The sequence below is a fragment of the Durio zibethinus genome, chromosome 15 (genome assembly GCF_047325235.1).
Source record: "Durio zibethinus cultivar Kanyao isolate XHJ-2024 chromosome 15, ASM4732523v1, whole genome shotgun sequence".
Taxonomy (NCBI): Eukaryota; Viridiplantae; Streptophyta; class Magnoliopsida; order Malvales; family Malvaceae; genus Durio; species Durio zibethinus.
In genome coordinates this window covers 13,181,979-13,206,013 of record NC_143176.1, presented here as the reverse complement: position 1 = coordinate 13,206,013, position 24,035 = coordinate 13,181,979, and the positions used below count along the sequence as shown (strand labels likewise).

Genomic DNA, 24,035 nt, shown 5'->3' with positions numbered 1-24,035 from the left:
TACTCTATAGACACATTATGTGCTATATAAACTTGATTCAATACCTTTAACAAGGTATTATGATGTGGTTTCAAATTTATGAGAAGTGATAGCAAAGAGATTCTGGTTGGCATGTTGTTTAATTGCTCTACCACAGAGATTCACTATGTTTTACTAGCTTTAAGAACTTGTAAGCTTTTTTTTGGTACAAACTTTGGAATATTTTTCTCTGGCATCACGTCTAATGTAATATGCATTTTTATCACCTTTTTTATTTTTTCTAATGTCTTTGGGGTATAGTACCTTTTACTTTTGGTTATGCCACATACACCTGTTATGTTGGCAATTTCAAATTTTAACATAACCTTTTTTTAACCCTGGATTGTTACCTCACAATTATATCTCTATGGTATAGCCTTCTCATTTCTTTAGGAGAATGGGTGTGGAATTTTGAAAGTTATTGCTTTGGGAACAAATTTATTCCTAACTGGTTTCGATTTTTCACTACAATAGATGGTGAAAGGTTTAGGCATCCATTTATCTGTCATAGCCACCCTAATATCTTTCAAAGCTTCTGACTCCTCATATAACTCTATTTAGTAGGAGTCATTGGTTTCTACAACTAATTATGAAATTACTTATAGATGTCTATAAACTACCTTGGAGCTCTATTGTGATACTTACAACTTTAATTGGGGATGTATATTTCCACATAGATGTGTGGAGCCACTGGTTGTATTAACTCGACCTCATATAAGGTGTCATATAGTTGGTTAAATGACATTTTAAGCTTATCCACCCTTCTTTTCATATACTTTTATCCTTGTCTAAGGCATTGATTTTATGATTAGGTAAGGGATTCCCACTGACGTTAGGTGCCAATTTCCCACTAATATCGAAGCTTATCAGCCCTTCTTTAATTAAATATTGCTCTTTTTGCTTCAAAAAAATGTAATTTTCAATAGAATGGCTTGTTACCCCATATAGTAGTCACAATGGACGGTGGCATCATACCATTTGGGATAGGGATGCTCAGGTTGTTTTACAAGAATAAAGGCAATGAGGTGGTTTTTATAGAGCTCTTGATATAGCTCGATGTAGCTTATGGGCATAAGATCAAATGTGGGTCTTTCTCTTATCCGTGGTTCTCAGGTATCACTTGTTGTGTTGGTTAAAATGAGTAAGTGATCATGATTTTTTTTCTCTCTCCTTTTTTTTATATTGAATTACTAAATAAATAAAAACCAATAAAATAAAAAATAAAAATAAAATAAAAAACTTAAAATAATAAGATAAATAAAATAAAATGAAAAAAAAGAAAACCTTGCGATTCAGGAAAGGTTAAAGCATGTTGGCACACGAATCCAACTCGGGTTCATAAGGATCCTAAGTTGTCCAAAATGACGTTGTGTAGAGGTAATATAAAAGCCAAGCTTTGTGCTTTTTGCTCAAAACCCTTCACCCATTTTTCTCCAGCACCGAGAAGCTCTGCTTTCTCTTTAGAAATTCAAGAACAACCTGAGAACACTGGCCAAAAATTGGAAAAAGTTTATTGATTTCTAGAAAAATCATCAAAATCCTACCAAAAATTCAACCAAAAAATTCATGTTCATCCAAAAAATCCAGATTTTATAGAAAAAAAACCCAAATTTCCCCAGATTCTCCAGATTTTCTAGAAATCTCACCTTGCTTCCAAAAATTCAAAACTAAGTCCTCTTACCTCCAACAAAAATAAAAAATCTCAAACTTTTTTTGATTTCCAAAACTAAATTTAGACTCTCATGAAGTCCAAAATCTCAGAAACCTAATACCCTAAAATTTTTCAGAAATTTACTCACAAAGCTTTTTCTCTGCCAAAATCAACCGTGTCCAAATTATGTCAAATTGTGGCCAATTTATAGGCATCTCTCAATAAGAAGTTTAGGAATCGGACAAAACCAATCCAAGCTTGAATCCTGGGATTAGATTCTACCTTAGCATAATTTTCGGATTCTAATTTGGTTTTCGTTGAATTCGTCAGTTATTCAGACTTGATTCAGCATTAAAAACATTTGACTATGGGATTCTGATATGCTGTTTCAAAATTTTAGTTTCCCAAAATTCTTGTCATAGATTGAACAAGAAAGGAAAAGAGAATAAAGACAAAATTAAAACTAATAATAATAATAATAATAATAATAATAATAATAATAATACTGATATATTATAGTATAATAAATATAGTATAATGATAATAATAATATCAGACTACAATAATAATAATAATATAATGTATAATATAATTACTATAATAATACAAATAATAATACTATATGATAATATTATATTATAACATATTATACTATAATAATAACATGCTATACTATAACAAAAATACTAATAACAAAGAAAATCAATCTTGATTGGTCTCGTACATAAATGTGTGTCTACAAGAATAATAATAATAATAATAATAATAATAATAATAATAATAATAATATGCATCACAACATGCAAACTAAGAAACGAATCTAATATGCAACATACAATTTGGACAATTTCAAGAACCAAGGCTTTTACTAAAGGTGATGAATGAAAAGTTAAAGGAAAGGGTTCGATTTATTTCAAGACAAACGAAAATCCCATTTTATGGATTTCAACACTTTGTTGCCTTTTAAACACTTATATCCTTTTATTTCTAAAACCTTTTGAATTTTACAATAAAAAACCCTTTTTTTCTTCATTAAACACCCATTAAAGACAAAGAAAATAGCCTTGAATCTAAAAAACATAGCCATCTAATGATAGAACCAAAATTCCCACAAAAACCATAAAAGACTTCTTTGTTTGTCATGCTTTGGAAAACTCTTACACTTTACCTGTAAAAGCTTCAATCTTTATCATAAAAATTGAACTTAAAAGCTTAAAACTTGAGTCAAAATGTTCGTAAATAGCTAGCAAGAAGATAGAAATGAAAAACCATTTTTTGAACACTAAAAGGTCCAAACTTTAAGCTTTCAAAACAACCATTATGGATAGAACCAAAAAAATGCATAAAAACAAATTTTGAGTAAGGAAAACATAACAAAAATGAAGCTTCTTGACTATAACTAAATCATTCATGAAAGTTGGTTCTAAAACAAAAAAAAAAAAAGGAAAAAAGATTCACGACAAAGCTCCTATGGATAACCATGTAAACTAGGAAACAAATCTTTTGAACTTTAAAACCCATTTTTTTTCATTCATGGAAAACATTTACATTTTGAAACAAGCCACACATTTTTTACATGAACCAAGTAAAAAAGAAAAAAGAAAGAAATCCATGTTTCCTAAAGTTCCATGTCTAAAGACAATCAAAAGAAGTAAATATGAATAAAAGTTACCTTAGTTTTTCCCAACTATTTTCCTTCCACCTCCTTTTCTCTTTTTTTTTTTCATTTTTTCTGCCTTTCCCCTCTATTTTTTTGGCTATGTCCTCCTTGACCTCTATTGCATTTTTGTTGCTTTTAACTAGAAAAGAAAAGCCTTTTAACTGGCCCTTGGATCAAATTCCATCAAATGGCACAAAGTCATGTGTCTTGTTTTATTAAACTTTGTGGATACACTCACAATGTGGGCCATTAGATTAGTGTCCTTTAAAATCTAATGGCCTTCATTATTCACAGCACATTTTCTTGGCTATATGTGTGGCAATCCCTTCATAGCATGTGAAATGATAATTTTGCCTCTATTAATGTTTTTAGGCCTTTTTGTATGATTTCCTTATAAGCCTATGATCCCATAATTGTTTTTATGATTTTAAAGCACCAAAAATCATAAAATAATATGAAAATATAATTGGAAAGTTTTTTGTGAAAAATTGACCTCATGAAGGTCAAATTATGAAAACACCCTTAAAAGGTATTTTGGTAATTTCACACATTTCGAGGTGTGTCGAAGTTTTTAATATATAAAAAATCATAAAATAATATTAAAACATAATTTGGAGCTTTTTGTGAAAAACCGACCTTAGGAAGTTTCGAATTACGAAATTACCTCAAAAAAGTATTTTGGTAATTTCAACATTTTCAAAATGCGATTAAGGTTTTTAATACACCAAAAATTATAAAATAATATTTAATCATGATCTGGAGCTTTTCGAAAAAAAATCAACTTTGGAAAGATCAAATTACAAAAATAATCGTAAAGAGTATTTTCAAAATTTCAATCATCTCGAGATACAATTAAGGTTTTTAATACACAAAAAATATGAAATTATATCAAAACACAATCTAGAGGTTTTCATGAACATCTAACCTCGAGAAGATCAAATTATACAAAATACCATTGAAAGGTATTTTGATAATTTTATCCCTCCCGAAACTTAATAGCGTTTTTTGTGCATTAAAATCATAAATTTATTAATCTTAAGCTCTGATAATCTCATTTTGTTGTGAGTTCCAAGGGATGACCTAAATTTGACTAAATTTAATTGATTTTGATTAAGATTGATTTTGTTTAATAAAGTTTGACCACGAAGCATTTGTGTTAAATTGATCCAGAATTCAATTTAAAAAATTTATCAATATTAGGCTTGAGTTGGGTTAAATTTTAAATAAAAATTATTTTCTAAAAATGTAAAAAAAAAGAAAATATATAAAATATTCAATGATATTGCTATTAATAGTATTTAATTATAAATATAATATATATTTATTAATTAATGATATTAAAAAATGTTTAAATATCATAACTTATAAAATAAAAAAAAATAATATACATCTTTTATTTTAGAAATGAAAAATATCTTTTTTTATTTTAATATTTCAATCTATTTTTATTTTTATTTTTATTTTTAATTATCAAACACTTTTTCACTTATATTTTTTATTTTTTAAAAAAATAAAAATAAAAAATGACTCTCTTTTCCAAAACCGAACACTACTTAAAATTTTTAATTAAACTCTTTTATCACACATTTTAGATATACTTTTTCTAATTCAAAATTTTTTCCATGGAAATAATGCTAAACTATCCTAAATTAATTATCAGTGTATCGGTAAAGAATAAAGTGTAGCATAATAATAGACCATAGTTCAGTAGTATTTTTCCCTCCAAAATATGTAAAAAAACCATTAAGGTGGGACTCACGCCAATCATGATGACACAAAAATACAGCTAATGAGCCCTCCTTTTCTTTGTCAGCCCTAATCAGCTCTTCCCTTAATATCCCTCTTCTTTTCCCACACTCCTGCACGTCTTTCTCTTTCTTTCTCAGCAAACAAACAGACGCAGAACAAAACAGAAGAAAAGAGAGAGAGGATCAACATCATCGTTTCTTCATCATTTTCTCCGCCATCGCCATGGACCAACAATCCCAGCTCACTGTCATCCTAGGACCCGATCCGGCTCCATTCGAAACCCTAATCTCCCACTTGATGTCCTCCTCGAACGAACAACGTTCTCACGCCGAGGCCTTATTCAATCTATGCAAGCAATCAGACCCAGACGCCCTCTGTCTCCGCCTCGCCCACCTCCTCCAAGTCTGCGCTCAGCCCGAGACTCGTGCCATGGCCACTATTCTCCTCCGTAAGCTGTTGACCCGTGACGACTCTTATATCTGGCCTCGCCTCAGCATCTCCACGCAGTCCTCCCTCAAATCGGTCCTGTTGTCTCAAATCCAAGTCGAAAATACTAAAACTTTGTCTAAAAAGTTGTGCGATACTGTTGCGGAGCTTGCTTCCAGTATTTTGCCAGAGAATGGGTGGCCGGAACTGCTGCCGTTTATGTTCCAGTGCGTCTCTTCGGATTCCCCTAGATTACAGGAGTCTGCCTTTTTTATATTTGCCCAGCTGAGTCAGTATATTGGGGATGTGTTGACTCCTTTCATAAAGGATCTACACGCTGTGTTCTTGAGGTCCTTGAGTGAAAGTTCTAATGCCGATGTCAAAATCGCCGCCTTGAATGCGGTTATCAATTTTATTCAGTGTTTGACCAGCTCATCTGACCGGGATAGGTTTCAGGATCTTTTACCAGCGATGATGAGGACCTTGACGGAAGCTTTGAATAACGGGAATGAGGCCACAGCTCAAGAAGCGCTGGAGTTGTTGATTGAGTTGGCAGGGACGGAGCCGCGGTTTCTCAGGAGGCAGCTTGTTGATGTGGTGGGGTCTATGCTGCAGATTGCGGAAGCAGAATCACTTGAAGAAGGGACACGGCACCTGGCGGTTGAGTTTGTGATTACCTTGGCAGAAGCAAGGGAACGTGCTCCTGGAATGATGAGGAAGTTGCCGCAATTTATTAGTAGGCTATTTGCAATATTGATGAGAATGTTGCTGGATATTGAGGATGATGCAGCATGGCACACTGCTGAAACTGAGGATGAGGATGCTGGAGAGACTAGCAATTACAGCGTTGGACAGGAGTGTTTGGATCGTCTGGCAATTTCCTTGGGTGGAAATACAATTGTTCCTGTTGCATCCGAGCAGTTGCCATCTTATTTGGCTGCTCCTGAGTGGCAAAAGCACCATGCTGCGTTGATTGCCCTTGCTCAGATTGCTGAGGGTTGTGCCAAGGTATACCTAATATTATATATGTTTTAATATTGTTAGACCAGGAAAATTTATAATATATTTTAATGTTGTTTTTGGTATTATTCTAGTTCTTTCTAGTTTATAGCAATCCAAGCTTTTAGTTAATTCAGTATTTACTCTTTTTTTTTTTTGTTCCAAGTTGTTGCACTTTGTTAACATTACACAGTCCCACATTACATTATTGGTTTGTCCAGCTCTTGAAACTGACAGATAAAAACTGCTTCCTTGGTAATGGTTAGTCCCCCTCTGACTGAATATGATTCTAAATGCACTACGAATGTACTTGCTTATTCAGTCTGGTGCATGGTGTTTTCAATTTACTCCTTGAACAGTGGGATGGAACTTTGTTCTAATATTTTTAGCCATAGCTTAACGATATAGCTTTTTCAGCTGGTTCAGTTTGTGTTTCAAACAAAAAATTGGATTATATATTGGCTGGTGTATGTTCTATGGTCAAAGTAGAGAATTCAGACCATGTCCCCTATTTTTGTTCAGTTTTAATTTGTTGGACTTGCAGGTTATGATTAAAAATCTGGAACAAGTGGTTTCTATGGTCTTGAACTCCTTTCGTGATTCCCATCCCCGTGTGAGATGGGCAGCTATTAATGCAATCGGGCAATTGTCTACTGACTTGGGACCAGATTTGCAGAACCAATATCACCAAAGAGTATTGCCAGCATTAGCTGCTGCTATGGATGATTTCCAGAATCCACGAGTACAGGTTAACTAGAGATATATAATTTTGCTTTGACGACTCTAGATTTTACTTTTGACTGTTGCTAAAGATTTGTTTCATGTTATGATTCCCTCATGGTATTAGCTGGATGCTTATTTTATCTTTAATCATTAAGTTGAGAGAAACAAGTTGAAAATCAATCCAGGTTGGAGACATAAAATTGCAGCTTTGACTAACATGCATGGTGCTTTACATAGAGATAATATTTTCATCTTATCTTTTTTCTATTCATATGTGTTATGTCTTTCTAGTGGAATGACTTGCTTTAGGTAAATTTATCTGAGTGGATATGTTCTTATTTGGTTGTATCTATATCTTTGTAGTCAACAAAGCACTTCATATAATATAATAAGAACTTGCCATTTTTTCCACTTTGGAATATTTCAACTGGTTACTATCAAATTATTTTTATCACTCATTAGAATTTATGTGGTCAGTATTTAAAATTTCTAAATATGTCAACTGATATGTTTTTAAATAATGAACACAAAGTTTTTAAATTTCATTATACAAGTCTCCATCTTACCTCTTCTTGAAAGACAAAATAGAACTTAAACTTTAAGCTTTGCTAGCATCTTTAGAGATTGGCCTCTGAAATGGTGGATGCATATTTAAGAGCCTCATAACTGATTGTGAAGGGAATTAGTTGATTCAAAAGTGGATGCTGCATCAGTGGGAATGTCCTGAATATTTTGCAGATTATGGAAAAAAAGCCCCTCGTTTAAGTCTTCATGTAAATATTGAATTAATGGTACTTCCTATTTATAGATGGATGGAGCCATGCCTAGGTTAAACTGAATTAAACTTTCTGCTCATTGTTTGTAAATTTAAGAGTCCTATTATAATGTCTTTGTTTTACCTCGTTTACTGTCAGTTAGGTACTTGTGTTTTCAAGATTTTGTTGTTTACTTTGAATAACAGTTTGTTCTGCACAGGCCCATGCTGCTTCAGCTGTGCTTAACTTCAGTGAGAACTGTACTCCGGAAATTTTAACACCTTACTTGGATGGAATAGTTAGCAAATTGCTTGTACTTTTACAGGTATGAATATTGGAGTTCTAAATGTCACATCAAGAATGCATAAATTCACTTTATGAAATATCATTTTTTTTTGTCTAAATATCGAATATATGATCCAGAATGGGAAACAAATGGTGCAAGAAGGTGCCTTGACTGCTTTGGCATCAGTCGCTGACTCATCTCAGGTGTAGCTTCATACAAAAGAAAGCTAAAGTAATCATTAATTTATATCTTTTATATGGATGGCTCAGTTCAATGATATGGTGGTTTGCAGGAGCACTTCCAAAAATATTATGATGCAGTTATGCCTTACCTGAAAGCTATCTTGGTCAATGCAACTGACAAATCTAATCGCATGCTTCGTGCCAAATCCATGGAGTGCATTAGTCTTGTTGGAATGGCTGTTGGAAAGGAGAAGTTTAGAGATGATGCTAAGCAGGTTGGTAGGCATGTAGAAGTACCTATCCTGTATTAATTTGTTTTCTTTTCCTCTTCTAGTTATTTTCTTATATCTTAAGAGTCATTGATGGATGGTAGAACTTTGAGGTATTTGAGTTTAGTGATATCATCTGTTAGGGAGTGCAATGGTGCAATTTGGAGTTGGTATCTGCCTCCTCTCTGGCCTAAGGAAAATATACATTTCTTGTTCCTTGGAAATAATCGAGGTGGGCTAGATATCAACTTGAGGGAGGTGCCCATCAAGTAGATCTCTTATTTGATTTTACCATTGATTATATCACATGTGAAGTTAGTAAAATCTAAAGAAACTTTGAATGCTCACACACTTGCACATCATATACTTGTTGTAGAACTGAATCAACTTTTTAATTTTAGAATTGCCTGTAGTTGTCTATGAGAAGTCAGACTGCAGCACCTGCTTGCAGATCTCCATTAGTTTCCAATGTTTCTTGAGTTTTGGATTCATTTTATTCCCAATTGATAAAGAAATGTTATTTGATTCTCTCTTTATAATGCCAAAATGTGCATCAGAGGAATCCATAGAATGACTAAAAGTGCTTTTTTCCTTTTTGTTTTAAAGTTTATATATTTGTCTCTCTTTGTAAAGAAATTGAGTTGTCACTCACTGGAACTTCCTCATATACTTGCTGTGGAAGCAAATCATTTTTTTTTTTAATTTTAGAATTGCCTGTCGTTGTCTATAAGAATGCAGACTGCAGTACCTGCTCATATCTCCATTAGTTTCCACATGTTTCATGAGTTCTGGATTGAGTTTTTATTTTTTTATTTTTATTCCCAGTTGATAAAGAAATGTTATTCTGAGTCTCTGTTTATAATGCCAAAATGTGCATCGGACGAATCCATTGTATAACTGAAAGTGATTTTTTCTGTTTTGTTTTAGTTTATATTTTCACCTATACTTGAAGAAGCTTAATGCACAGCGATATTGTAGGCTATTCTGTTTTGTGGCATATACCTACCTTCATCCTTATGAGCAGACCTGTGCTTTCTGTAATTTGTAGCATGTACTTTTCTTTTTGTTTTTGCCGTTGCTCTTTGTTTAATTTCATTATACCGTTACGATTATATTGATATTTTATCTTGTATGTTCATCAAAGATAGCAATACATTTTATCTAACTTTTTCTATTTTCCTTCTTGCAAGGTCATGGAAGTGCTTATGTCATTGCAAGGATCCCAAATGGAAACAGATGATCCAACAACAAGTTACATGCTGCAAGTATGCCCATAGCATGGAAAATGCATAGAAAATATCATAATATCTTTCACCTGTTTATTTGTCCTCGCATATAATGATATCACCATGTTACAGGCATGGGCCAGACTCTGCAAGTGTTTGGGACAAGACTTCCTCCCTTACATGAGTGTTGTCATGCCTCCCCTTCTCCAATCTGCTCAACTTAAGCCAGATGTAACTATTACATCTGCAGATTCAGATAATGACATAGAGGACTCTGATGATGAAAGGTTATACTTTGTTACTGTTTTAACTAATATATTATGCTGATACGCAACGTAAATGTTGATACATGCATGTGTATCTTGTTTATCCTCCCTACACATTTGTATAGATCAAAAACTCTACCTTCTCTCTCTTCTACATCTCTCTTTGTTATACAGAAACATATAGACAAACTGAGAAACAGACACGCAAATGAGCGCATGTGCACACACACCACACAGGCACACAGTCCTGGCCTTAGCTGTGTCATCTTTGGCTGTTGGTTGGCTTATAGCATTAGCATGTTCTTTTGCATTATGTTATATGGTGTTATGGTAAGACTATATCTGGTATTGGACAGTATGGAAACAATTACCCTTGGGGACAAAAGAATTGGGATTAAGACTAGCGTCCTGGAGGAAAAGGCTACAGCATGCAACATGCTATGTTGCTATGCTGATGAGTTGAAGGAAGGATTTTTTCCATGGATTGATCAGGTTTGGTTCAATTCATTATGTTGGGTTACTGTTCGAGACTTTCTAGCAATATGATACTAAAATAGGGGTGAAAATTTGATGCAGGTTGCCCCAACTCTAGTTCCTCTTCTTAAATTTTATTTCCACGAGGAAGTTAGAAAAGCTGCTGTTTCAGGTATAAGATAGACAATATATGCTTTCTTTCTACTTTGAATCTTTCTTTTCTTGTTTGTTAGGCTTTTGGTAATTCTGTCATGTCCTGTTTTTTAATTTTGTTTCTAGCCATGCCGGAGTTATTGCGTTCTGCAAAATTAGCTATGGAGAAGGGAATGTCTCAAGGGCGTAATGAGACCTATGTAAAGCAGTTGTCTGACTACATTATTCCGGCTCTAGTGGAGGCATTGCATAAGGTTATAGTTGTTTACTTTTAGGATTATTCACGTAGTGAAGCTCTATTCACTTCGTTGACATGTTCCGTTTCATAGATAAAGTACTTAAATTTTCATATTCTTGCAGGAACCTGATACTGAAATATGTGCAAGCATGTTGGATGCATTGAATGAATGCTTACAGGTTTGTTCTATTATGAAAAGAAGCTAATTATGTAGCATCTCTTCTGTTCATTGTTATCTGTTTAAAATTATTCTGCTTTGGATATTAATTAACATTTTAAAACAGGAAACTTACTTGAACTTAATATGGTATCTCAATTGTATCAGCTAATAAGTTCAACTAATTCCTAACTAAAGCCTTTCATATTGATTTATGTTAAAAGCTGTAAGCAAGTATTCTCCTGGGCTGTTTTTGAGTTCTTGTTTCTTTTTCTTTTAGTCAATATATGTAATTAAGCAATCAAGAATGCATTTCAGAGTTTCAATTCACAATCTTTGTGTTTCATTCATTTTAATTGACATGCATCGATACCTTTTATGAGAGTTCTTTGGCTTAATCTTACTTTGTCTCTTTGTTGTTGCCATCATTCTATCATATAAATTCAGAAATCTTTATCTCAAATGTCTGAGCATTTTTTTTTTCTTTCAGATCTCTGGTCCACTTCTTGATGAAAGCCAGGTTAGATCTATTGTGGATGAGATAAAACAAGTAATCACAGGTAGTGCGAGCAGAAAAAGGGAGAGAGCTGAAAGAGCCAAAGCTGAAGACTTCGATGCTGAAGAGGGAGAGTTAATTAATGAGGAAAATGAGCAAGAGGAAGAAGTTTTTGACCAAGTAAGTCTTTAAATAAAATCTATGGTTATAGGACACATAAATGACAAGGTAACCTTTATTTATCTGTTTTTTCTTTCTTTCTAAAACCATAAAGCTCCCTCTTTCTTGCCTTACTGAGCATTCTGCTTCCAGGTGGGTGAAATATTGGGAACTTTGATCAAAACATTTAAAGCCTCTTTCTTGCCTTTCTTTGATGAGCTATCTTCATATCTTACACCTATGTGGGTAAGTTCTGAGAAATTCGTCTCTGTTTGAAATCAGTTTACAATTATTGTGGAATATCCAAAATAAAAATTTTCTCCTAAAGCACGCTCTTTTCCTTATCTCTCTATCTTTCTTTGTGTGTGTCTGAAATACAGGGAAAAGATAAGACAGCTGAAGAAAGAAGAATTGCAATATGTATTTTTGATGATGTTGCAGAGCAGTGTCGTGAGCCAGCTCTAAAGTAAGCTGCTTAATTTTCTCATGCTAATTACCATCACGGAGAATTATCAGTTGATACAATTGCTGTAATTTTCTGAAACAGATATTATGACACATATCTTCCTTTCATATTGGAAGCTAGCAATGATGAGTACCCAGATGTGCGACAGGTCTGTACTTTTTAATTTCTGGCATCTAAAGCACCTTAGGCTGTTGAGATTGTTTTGCAATTGTTTGATTTATGTTACAGGCGGCGGTATATGGACTTGGTGTTTGTGCAGAATTTGGTGGACCTGTATTTAAGCCACTTGTTGGAGGTTAGTTTGGCATGATTGTCTATAAGGTGATTTATTTCTTTTAAGAATTAATAACATATATTTTTGCCTTCGTCCAGAGGCTCTATCAAGGCTAAATGCTGTAATCCGGCATCCTAATGCTTTGCAACCTGAAAATGTTATGGCATATGATAATGCTGTTTCTGCTTTAGGAAAAATATGCCTGTTTCATCGTGACAGTATTGATGCAGCTCAGGTATGATAGCCAATAAAATTAGTTTTCCAAGTTAGATGTTTTGATATGAAAGGAAAGGGATCTGTGCTTTGCGTTAAACACATTCACGTTTCTGAGCTATTGCATGAAGTCTCCAAATGCCTGGTTAAAACCAGTGCCATTTGTAATGTACCATGAGCCATATGCATGGAAATAGTAACATTACTAGTATAGGTTTGTATGCGGTTCTCTATATTTGAGCTTGAAACTATAGCCATGGCTCACAATTATCAAATTGACTCTTATGGTAGAGAACCTTGGGGAAATTGAGAATCACTTTTTCTTCTTCCCCCTCTTTGTTTCTTATTAGTGTGAAAGTTTGCAAAAATAAGAAATTAGGGGCTTTTGATATGTATATGCATACATATTGTTGTTTATCTATCTATATATATATATTATGTGTAAATATAGCTGAACGTCAAATTAGAAACAATAGTCTTTAAAAAATAGACGGTCCTCTTTCTTGAGGGTAATTCCTAGTGCATCATTTTGAATTTATAGGTATTGTAGCTCACAAATATTTCCTATTAAGGATTTAAAATTTTCTCCAAAATTCTTTTCTGATATTTTATAAGAAGTTTTATTTTAATCAAGATCTAAAATTTGAGCCAGTTTTTCCTTTGAGATACTGTTATTTCTGGAAAAAGGAAAAAGAAAAGGGAAAATAGAAATTAGACAACTATCCTCAAATTTCAACTTGGACAGAGAAGACCCAGATTTATAAGTGAACAAAAGAAAGGCCAACACTTTATAAGCCCTGCTAGTTGATAAAAAGATGCCCTACTTATAGAAAAGCCATCTTATTGTTGTTACTACCCTTGTCCTCATCTCCTCATCAGAAGTTTCACCTCTTCCTTTACCCACCGTGTGTTTTATGCGACCATTTGCCCAATTATGCTACCTTCCTTCATGATTGCCATGAAAGCAAGTTGTAGAGTTGGAGGACAAACAAATCTGTTCGCTGATTTGATGTGGACTTGTATATAAAAGAACTAAAACACCAAAAAGTTAAGTTTCTATTTTGACTGACATAAGCTTTTTGGTTGAATGTTGAAACAACCAAAGCACGCTAGTACGACTGGTGCATAATGATACAGTTTGATGGACAGAACATTGCAGATAAGGGGATGTAGTGGTCTTGATAAAAAAAAAACTGGTATGGACTGATGGTACAGTATTCTATTGATTACATTAGGTAATACACTAATCTTAAAATTTTGTTTCAAATATAGTGGTATAAAACCACAAGTGATTGGATTATTGGTGATCTTCTGTCACCGCTAACCTTCTTCACTCAGGGTGTGATGGATACGGAATGCCTTCCTAAAGGTGCAAAAATGACAATAGTTTTTACATAAAAGCACTTTATATATCAGACTACCTCATTTCTTGTGAAATTTAAATTAGAGACATATTGTGTGGACAGTCTGATGCCAGTGCATGTTTAAATGTTAAAGCACAGCTTTTCATTTTATGAGATTTCATGTACAAGAATAAACTACAACACAGTGAAGCATTACTCAACATACGTGACATAACTATTACATCTAATGAGCAAATTAAACCCCCTAAATAAAACATGGTCAGACTTGAATTTGGGAGCCTTGAGGTTTGACGGCCTATTCCTTGCCATTGACACATGGCCTGGTTGGCACATTAAACACAGCTATAATACTAGCATAGATATGTTTAATTTCCTTCTCCTTAACCCCCTTTTCCCACTTACACTAACACAAGCCTTTTCTAATTGACATTACCATGAATTGGTATATTAGCTGGGCATCCATTTGTTATGTTACATAATTTATAATGTTTTATGTGTGAAACACTCCATATTGCTGGTGAGCATTGCTTGTTGGTCATCTCTATGCATTAATGCATATAGATATTCTACAATTTCAGATGGATTGCAGTGTTTCTATAATTATACTTTTTTTTGAACCAATCTTGCATTGCATTTTTAACAAAAGTAATACTGGTTGCTGCATGTCTTTTTGCTGATTTTGATGCTTTATTTATGTTTTCTTTATGTTGGCTTGCCTTGAACATACATCCTTTGGTGTTTGATAGGTTATTCCTGCTTGGTTAAACTGCTTGCCAATAAAAGGTGATCTGATTGAAGCCAAAGTTGTCCACGAACAACTTTGTTCAATGGTAGAGAGGTAACATCAACTTGTTGATTTAACCTAACTGATTTCATTTCCACGGTTTATTTTTTGCCTCAGTATGCTGTTACTGCCCATTATCAAACAATGTGTCTAATGTGTTCTCAGGTCGGACAATGAGGTTTTGGGTCCCAACAATCAATATCTTCCTAAGATTGTTGCAGTATTTGCTGAGGTAAAAATTTCAAGTTATTGCATTGAAATCTTCTTAACCTAACGGCTATTTCTGTTTGAACTGCTTGTTCTTTAAATAGTTTCTAGGAACTTGACATGTACTGGTTCATGGTACTGGTATGGGAACGATGTGCATCATTTAGTTAACTTGTGTTTCAAGGCGGTAGGCTTGGTATGTTATTATGGATTGTGGTATACTTTATAACAATTATTGGATCGCCAATAGTGTTTCTTCTATGTCTTCCTTTATCCAAAAAAAAAGAACTTTTAAATATTTTCGTCAGTTTAATTTATTTTTAACTATGAATATTAATTTTAAATAATTTAGTTTCATAAAATATAATTTGATATATTTTTAATGATTTTAAACTCAAATCCAATTAGTTTGTAGCTATGCAGGAGCCCAAGATATTATAAGGCCTAAGACTTGGTAAAACTTTTGCTTTTTGGTTCAGGCTAAAAACAACAAAATTATATAAACCCAACTTATAAAAGACAGAATTGAAAAAGATTCAAGCCCAATTATTAACTTTGTCTAAGCTCAATATCATTTTAAAATAAAACCCTAAGCTGACCCTAATCTGTCCTCTTTTTTTTTCCTATGTCAACCGTGTTCACCTGCCCTTATTCTCAGCTTTGAGACAGTAACAGAAATTCCTCCCTCCATTTCTATTTTCTTCTTGTGATTGCAACACCATCTAGAAAAAAAAATCTTTATTTCTTTATAAATTTTGGAGCCCCATTATTAGGATCCATATTGCGTACTGGCTGCTCCGAGGTTGTAAATGACCCACAATCTGGACTCCATGAATTGGTTTGTGGTTCCACAAGTGAATCTGGTAACTATAGTTCTGAACAAAACATACACAGAAATTGCAAATTTCTTTCTTGCTACCTGTCTGTTTTATCTGCATGGTAGTTAGGTATTTAGGGTGTGTTTGTTCCCCATATTATGGGATAGGATAGGATAACAACCATCCTACCTATGTTTGGTGTACCCTAAAAAGGGAGGATTGGATTGCAAATAGGATTAGTCCTTCTCCTATAATAGGATTACTTAATCCTTTCAAAAAGGAGAGGATTATATTTCATCCCATAAGATTGGATGGGAGGTATGTTTGCATTGCCTATTTTTCTCCTAGAAGTTGCATTACCCAGTTGTAGTGTGATACATGTCTTTGTTTGATTGGTAAGCCCAAAATATAAAATGATTATTTTCTTTCTTCTATTCCCTTTGTTCCAAATTTTCTTTTTCTTTCTCTCTCTTATTAGGTAAAATTCAAATTTCTTCCTCTTTTTATTATACTTGCTTTCTTTTCTATGCTTTTCTGTAAATATAAGCTATTAATAGGTTTATTGCCATTTGTTTTATATTATTTGATATTATTTTGCATTGTTCTTTTTTGTTACATAAACATTTCAAATAAATATAAAACATAAAAAGGTTAAAATGAGAAGAGTTTTTGGACAAGGAAAGATGGTTTTGTGTGTTTTTTAGACACCATTGAGTAAGATTCCTAAAAATAATTGAAACATTGGAAATCTAGACAAATTAAATTTTACAATTTTGTGCATCTTTGTTATATATACCTTTTTCTAGACCAGGATTAATAAAACTAAAAAAAAAAGGAACAAAAAGAGAGAATAATAATAACAAAAGGGAGAATGAAATGTTTGATGAGTTTTGATGCTTAGACGTAATAGTAGGTTTCCACAAGTAATACTTCATAGTAGGTTTCCACAAGTAATATTACTTACATTTGCAATGGATGAATTATTTTTTCATTGTTTAAATTTTTACATAATAAATTATATAAAATTTTGAAGAGAATAGTATAAATAAGTATATAGTAGTTCATTGGTTTAATATAATACTTTATTTGTATGGCATAGGTTTATTTATTTATTTATTTTTTTAAATAGAGTTACCTAAGCTGTTTTAAACATATTAATCTTTTGTTTAAATAGTGCATGAATAAAATAAAATTTTGGAGGCATTTATCAATTAGAAAGGCATCCTTTTATAGAAATATGTAATTGTATAATTAATTGAGAAATCATATCTGTTATGGCTCTCCATGAATGTATAAAATTTGTATTTATATAGAGAAGGGTAATTTGTCCAATGACAAAAAAGCATCTTGCATTTAATTATGTATACATTAAACATGGTATAAAATAAAAACTTAATATTTTGGTCTTAATCTTTCTACACACCAAACATAAAGGTAGGATGATAGTTTCTAGCGGTTCCACTTATTTAATTTTATCCTATTCTCTCCTTAATCATACACGCGAAACTCACCCTTAATGTATTGTCTTAAAGTATCTCATGAATTAATTTCACTTTCAACTCATACCATTTGAGGCACTGTTGCATGCTTAATCAAACCAATGAGGAACTTCTTGTGCAGTTGACAAATAAGACTTCAGTGGAGCAGTCATGCAAATATGGCTATAATGCTGTGGCTTCTTTGTTTTGCCTCACCTATCTGGCATTTGTTATGTGAGCATGTATATCCATACATTTTACCTGTGTCTGTGTAGGCATGTAAACAAGTCATTTATTCATTAATTAGTTTCCTTTCTTTCAGCACCTCTTATTAATTATGTTGTGTATGTTTAGGGCATGAACGCAAAGTCATTTATTCACAACTTATACATGAGCATGTTCTCTTACAGATGGTTGCTGTTTTGTAGGTTCTATGTGGGAAGGATCTAGCCACAGAACAAACTGCAAGTCGGATGGTCAATCTACTGAGGCAGCTTCAGCAGACTTTGCCACCAGCAACATTGGCCTCAACTTGGTCATCTTTGCAGCCACAGCAACAGCTTGCTTTGCAATCCATACTCTCCTCATAGTTATATTAGCTTGACAGGCATCTTTCTGGTTTTGAAGGAATGCAATGTCCTGTCCGTGTGTCGAAGCATATTTTATTGCCAATTCTTTTCCCCAAGACGGTTCCTGTCGTATGTTTGTGCATGATGTTTTACTCCAAGCCAGCGAAGCTTTGATTGAGGGTGAAACAGTCATCCGTGAGATTGAAATGATTTTTTTTTTTTTTGGTAGAATGTGTATATTATAAGTGTCTATTTATGATATATGGGGTATTGAGTCCGCAAAAGAAAGGATAGCTGATTTGTGGTTTGTGAGCATTTTTGTGGGTCAGTGCATGATGTTCCAGGGCTGTCTGGGCAGTTTTTACAGCAGTTTTGGTCTCGTTTGTGTTTTTCGATTCAGTTTTACACAAAAATTTCCTTATTGTGATTATATATGGACTGAAATTATGAATGTTATTCTTTAAATTTGTTTGCAATTTGATCTTAAAAAGCAATGAAAATAAGGACTGTCAGTTTCTTTTTTCCCCCTTTGTGTACGTTCGATAATTGTTTTTGTTTTGTTTTGCTTGAAGCTTCTCAATTTGCTCGAATTGCGCTTCTTCAGTTCAAAATATACTAAATCAATTACTCAAATCGATTTGCATGTCCTTTAATTAATAATATCTTAATGTTTATATATTGATATAGGCAAAAGTAGTTATAGATTCTCCGTATTTTAATTAAAATTTTTGCTTCATAATTAAAATTTTGTTTGTATATGATATATCTTAATTTAACATAATCAATTTTTAAACTATTTAAGGATGTGGAACTCTTTTAATGTTAAATCACTTATTAATTAAAATCTCATTTGTTTATATTTTATAACGATAGTTTAAAAACCTATTAATAACATATATTTAAAATATATTTTCACTCACAATACTTTATTTTTAAATTATCGTTTTAAATGTTTTTATCTTAAATATTAATAAAATTTATTTAATTTTTCAATACGAATTCTAATTGCATAAAAAATAGTACTAAAAATAATAACGAATTATAGCTTGAATGATAAAATTGTGGTGAAAGTAAGGGGTGATGGATTTTTTTAATCATGTAAATTAAATCTTAATTTTGTATAATTTTAATGTTCAAAGTCTTAAAATAAAATTATTTTCATAATTTTTTAATTAATGAGAAATTATGCATTGGTCATCCATCCATAATAATTTTTTTTTTATGTAAGTGTTTTATAAAATTTTTTTGTTTCTCTTGTCTCTTTTGTTTTAACATACAAGATAAAACGTATTAATTTATAAGTAGAGATAGTGGAGCAATTTTTTTTTTTCCTTTTAATGACATTCATTTGTGCATTCCATCAAGTATGAATTATAAAAAAAAATTCTCTTTTGTTTGACTTACATTCATTCATTCCATAATTATAAATAAAACTTTCTTTTATTTTGATTGATCAATAAGAGGTTAATAACATTCAATAGTTATTAAACTACAATAACTTATTTACTTAAGTTATTAAACCATAAACAAAAAAAATATTTTAAGTTAGATAACGGGCTTGTAGATCATATAATATTTAATAGTCTCCCACTTTGCTTACGTGAAATTATTCAACTTTGTGATTTAATAATAAAACATAATACTCATAATATAAGCTAAGTCATTTCTTAAATTGATTAAATAATAAATTATCATTAAATAAAAACCAATAAAGATCATAATAGATGTTTGTCATTATCTCCACATAGCCTCTTTCATTTATCATAGTAGAAGTTCTTACTCAACATGATGTTTAATAAGAGATATCATAATGTTCTGACAATATTGTCTTTATTAGAGACAGATTTTGTTCATATTCACATAATTCAATCATGTATACTAACATAATCGAACAAGATGCATTAATATATAAGAAACAATATTTTTAAGAGCTTAAAGTGTCAAATTCATAAAGAACAAAAACTTCATCACAATGTAAATAATGGTTTTCACTAATGCCCATTCTTTCGACATATTCATTATATGTCTTTGGTGGCAAGCCTTTTGTTAACAGATCCACTATCATAAAATTGATGCTAAAGTGATCGATTAACACTCTTTGTTTCTAGACATCTTTTTTAATAGTGAAGTATTTCAATTACATGTTTTCAGCACCTTTTGAATACTTGTCGTTCTTAGAAAAAAAGACTATTGTGGCATTATCACAATAAATTTTTAGTGGCTTGGCAATATTGTTGATAATTCCAAGTCTTGAAATAAAGTTCGGTAGCCATAACCATGAACAATGGTTTCAAAGCATGTCACAAACTTAGCTTTCATGCAGTAATGACAAATAGCTTCACACTTTGTAGGCTTGCAATGATCTAATTTTGGTTTACTTTCATACATTCCTAGCATTCTGACATTGAAACTAATTTCTAGCATGGTATGAGTTTGGGTATAGATTAGGATCCTAACAATAGATGCATAAGAAAAATTTTCATTTCTTTGTGTTTCAATTAATGCTTTAGACATTATATAAGGCTCAAGTTATCTCTATTATGAATTGGAACAACACTTGTAAAGACTTTTCATTTTAGATCTCTCCAGAACTATATTAATGTATGTTTTCTAAGACAACCCCAACATTCCTTATGATCAATCACTAAATATTTCAATTCTACTCACATAAGATGCCTCACCCATATTGTCCATTTCAAAATTCTTAAGGAGAAATTTCTTGGTCTTATGTAATAAGCTAAAATTATTAGTAGAAAGCAAAATGTCATTGACATAAAAATAAAAAATATAAACTTGCTCCAGTTGACCTTTATATATATATATATATATAAAGTAAGTGATAGTATCATTGAACTTAAGATACTATTATTGGGAAGCTTGTTTAAGTTCGTATATTGACATTCTAATTTTACACACTATGTGTTCCTTTCTTTTAATTGAAAAACCTTCGTATTGATCCATGTAAACTTCTTCATCTAAATTCTCATTCAGAAAAGCAGTTTTTACATTCATTATATATATATATATATATATATATATATATATAAAGGAAGTGATAATATCATTGAACTTAAGATACTAATGTCGGGAAGCTTGTTTAAGTTCGTACATTGACTTTTTAATTTTACACATTATGTGTTCCTTTCCTTTAATTGAAAAACCTTCGTATTGATCCATGTAAACTTCTTAATCTAAATTCTCATTTAGAAAAACGGTTTTTACATTCATTTGATGTAACTCTAAGTCATAATGAGCCACTATTGTTATAATAATTTTAAATATGTACTTTTTGGAAACTAAATAAAATATTTTTATAGTCAATGCCATCCTTTTGAGTAAAACCCTTGGCAATATGTCTAGTCTTGTATCGTTTGCTATTGTCATTTAAGTCACACTTTATCTTGTAAACTTATTTACACCCAACTCTTTTACAATCTTTAAAAAACTCAACAATATCCTCAAAATCATTATGATTTATTTACGCCCAACTTTTCTTTCATGGTGTCTAACTATTTAGTAGAATTAGTACTTTCTATGACTTGTGAAAATGAAACTTGGATCTTCATCAATTCTTAAGTTAAATTTTGACCCTTGTAGGATAAACCATATATTCATCAGAAACAACAAATCTTTTTTGCTTTCAAGATCTTTTTAATACTATTTCATGTGGTTCATCCACTGCATGTTTGACTGCATAGAATTTTAGTATTTTCATGCTTATTTTTAATGCAATTTTACTTATGTTTCAACTTGTTCCTTGAGATTTTTGGCAAAAATACACCGAAATGCACATTTGTGTCATGTGTAGGTAAAAATAGAGAAAATGAAGAAATATGGACATTTTTTATACAATTCAGAGGATTTTTTGTGCAAGTTGTGAAAAAGACCATAACTAGTGTCATTGAATTACATTGCCTTTTAAGGGAGTTTTCTTTATCTTTGTTTCCATGATTTTTTTAAGTATTATTTCCAGAATTTTGTAATTATTTTTATTTTAAATTAATTTATATAATGACTTGAATTTTGCAGCAAAAATGTAAACATTTATTCATGCAAGAGGCGCAAAAGGAAAAGAAAGAAAAGTGCTAGTGGCATGACTTCATGTAACCACTTGCAATTGGCTCCAATACTTTGAAGACTTTAAGGAAAGGAGCACATGAGCTGGCATTTTGGAGAGCTTTCATTGGCCATAGTATTGACATTTTGGATCGAAAAAAATGCATGAGAAAGTAGCTTGCAACTAGTAGAGACTTAGGCGCTAACAACTATACACAAGTGATGAAGCAAGACCCTAGAAACCGTTTATTTGTAAATATTTTTGAAAAATTTTGGGGTTTGAGGCATCTCCCATTTGCCTATAAATAGGGGGAAAGGGCTTGCCATAAAAAAAAGAATACTTTAGCTTAGGATTTAAATATTTTTGTTCTTTAAATTTTTACACTTTACATTTTCTTGCACTATACTTTCTTGAATTTTTTTTCTTGCCAAACAATTTTAATTTTAGTTTTCCTCATTGAATTGTTGCAAATTTAAGTTTCCTACACTTCTTTTCAATGTTCTTTAAGATTTTCATAATGAAATTTACAATTTATAATGATTTCCTCTTCAAATTCCTTTAGTTTCATGTTGAATTCAAATATGGATTTTAATTTATGCAGCTGACCTTGTTGCACTCTTTTGATAAAAAATCAGTGACTCATAGCTTGTTTTAGCCCAATTTTTTCATAGATTTTTAACTCATAAGGCTATAACATAATAAATATTTGGCTTAAAATTTGAACTACGTTGTTCCAGATCAAATTTGGAAGTCACGACTAGAAGTAGGTGACAATGTAGTTCCAGGCGTGAACAAACAATTTGGTGTGAATCCATTCTCCACTAGGGGTTTAGTTTGTTTCTTTCAAACTTTGATCTTTTAGATTTACTTATTAGCTTTTTAATTTCAATTTGTTGCAATTTAATTCAAGGATTTATTGGCTGTTTGGATGATTTGTTCAGTTACTGCTTTGTTTTTCACTGTTTTGTGTAGATCTTGAGTAGCTAGTTCGATGAGCTTGTGTTTATTTGTTTTGGTGCGATTTTCTTATTGGATTTTATAGTAAACTTGCTAATTAATTGTTCCTTAGCTCAGTTTAAGTTATTTTCACCATAGGATTCTTGATATAATTTTTCTTTCACCAACTCAGTGAGTCATTGGAAGAATTTCAAATTCTGTTGTAGATGTTCTTAGTTAGATCTTGCATTTTCTTGCACTTTTTCAATATTAATTCTTGTTCCTTAATTGATCTCTTCATTTCCAACTCATTTGCATATGTTTTAGTATCATTTAGATCTAGACCAATCTGTTAAAGTTCAAGTTGCAAGTTAGTTACTATTTTTAGTTTAGTTGTTCTTCCATTAGATTGTGCCATTTTTCTTCAACCTTAGCTTTTCCATTTGGTTTTCCATGATGTTACTTGATAGTTCTTTAGTTTTCCAGCTTGCTTTCAATTGTTTATGTTTCATTTTAGATATAAAATAGCTGCTCAAATTTGGTTTTGTTAATAATGCAAGGTAGTCACAGTTTTTATTTTTTTACTTGAGGTTTTGCAACTTTTACTTCTTTACATTTTAAACTTGTTTTTACTCTAGTCCATTATGTGAATTTTCAATTTTAGATTTTAATTCATTTACCTTGTTGCCATGTAAAGTTCATTTATTGTTGCAAGTCACGGTGTTCTAGAATTAGTTTTGAACTTTTTAGTTTTACAATGTAATTTGTATTTTGCATTTTCATCACTTTCATTTTTATTTCAGATTTGTTTTATTTTGATTTTGGTATTGTATTTTACATTTTATAGCATTTATGTGCCTTTTATCCTTGTTCATTTTCTCATGTACTTGGCTTTACATTTTTTATGCTTTTGATGCTTTATCCAATTTTATTTTTGTAGTAGTTAGTTTTCATGTTCATTTGGTGATCGAGCCAACTATAG

The 24,035-nt window shown here is 31.8% G+C and overlaps 1 protein-coding gene across 1 annotated transcript; it reads left to right on the top strand.

The window, feature by feature from the left end:
• Positions 1-5,192: 5,192 nt before the first annotated feature.
• On the top strand, positions 5,193-18,584 carry LOC111301799 (uncharacterized). Its single transcript, XM_022897772.2, has 20 exons — positions 5,193-6,512; positions 7,048-7,251; positions 8,202-8,306; positions 8,405-8,470; positions 8,560-8,724; positions 9,909-9,983; positions 10,077-10,231; positions 10,567-10,702; positions 10,787-10,856; positions 10,964-11,091; positions 11,198-11,254; positions 11,723-11,908; positions 12,041-12,133; positions 12,268-12,353; positions 12,435-12,501; positions 12,582-12,648; positions 12,726-12,862; positions 14,951-15,042; positions 15,154-15,220; positions 17,920-18,584. Exons 1-20 carry the CDS (start codon positions 5,301-5,303, stop codon positions 18,079-18,081), a joined length of 3,330 nt encoding a protein of 1,109 aa, XP_022753507.1. The 5' UTR covers positions 5,193-5,300; the 3' UTR covers positions 18,082-18,584.
• Positions 18,585-24,035: the final 5,451 nt, after the last annotated feature.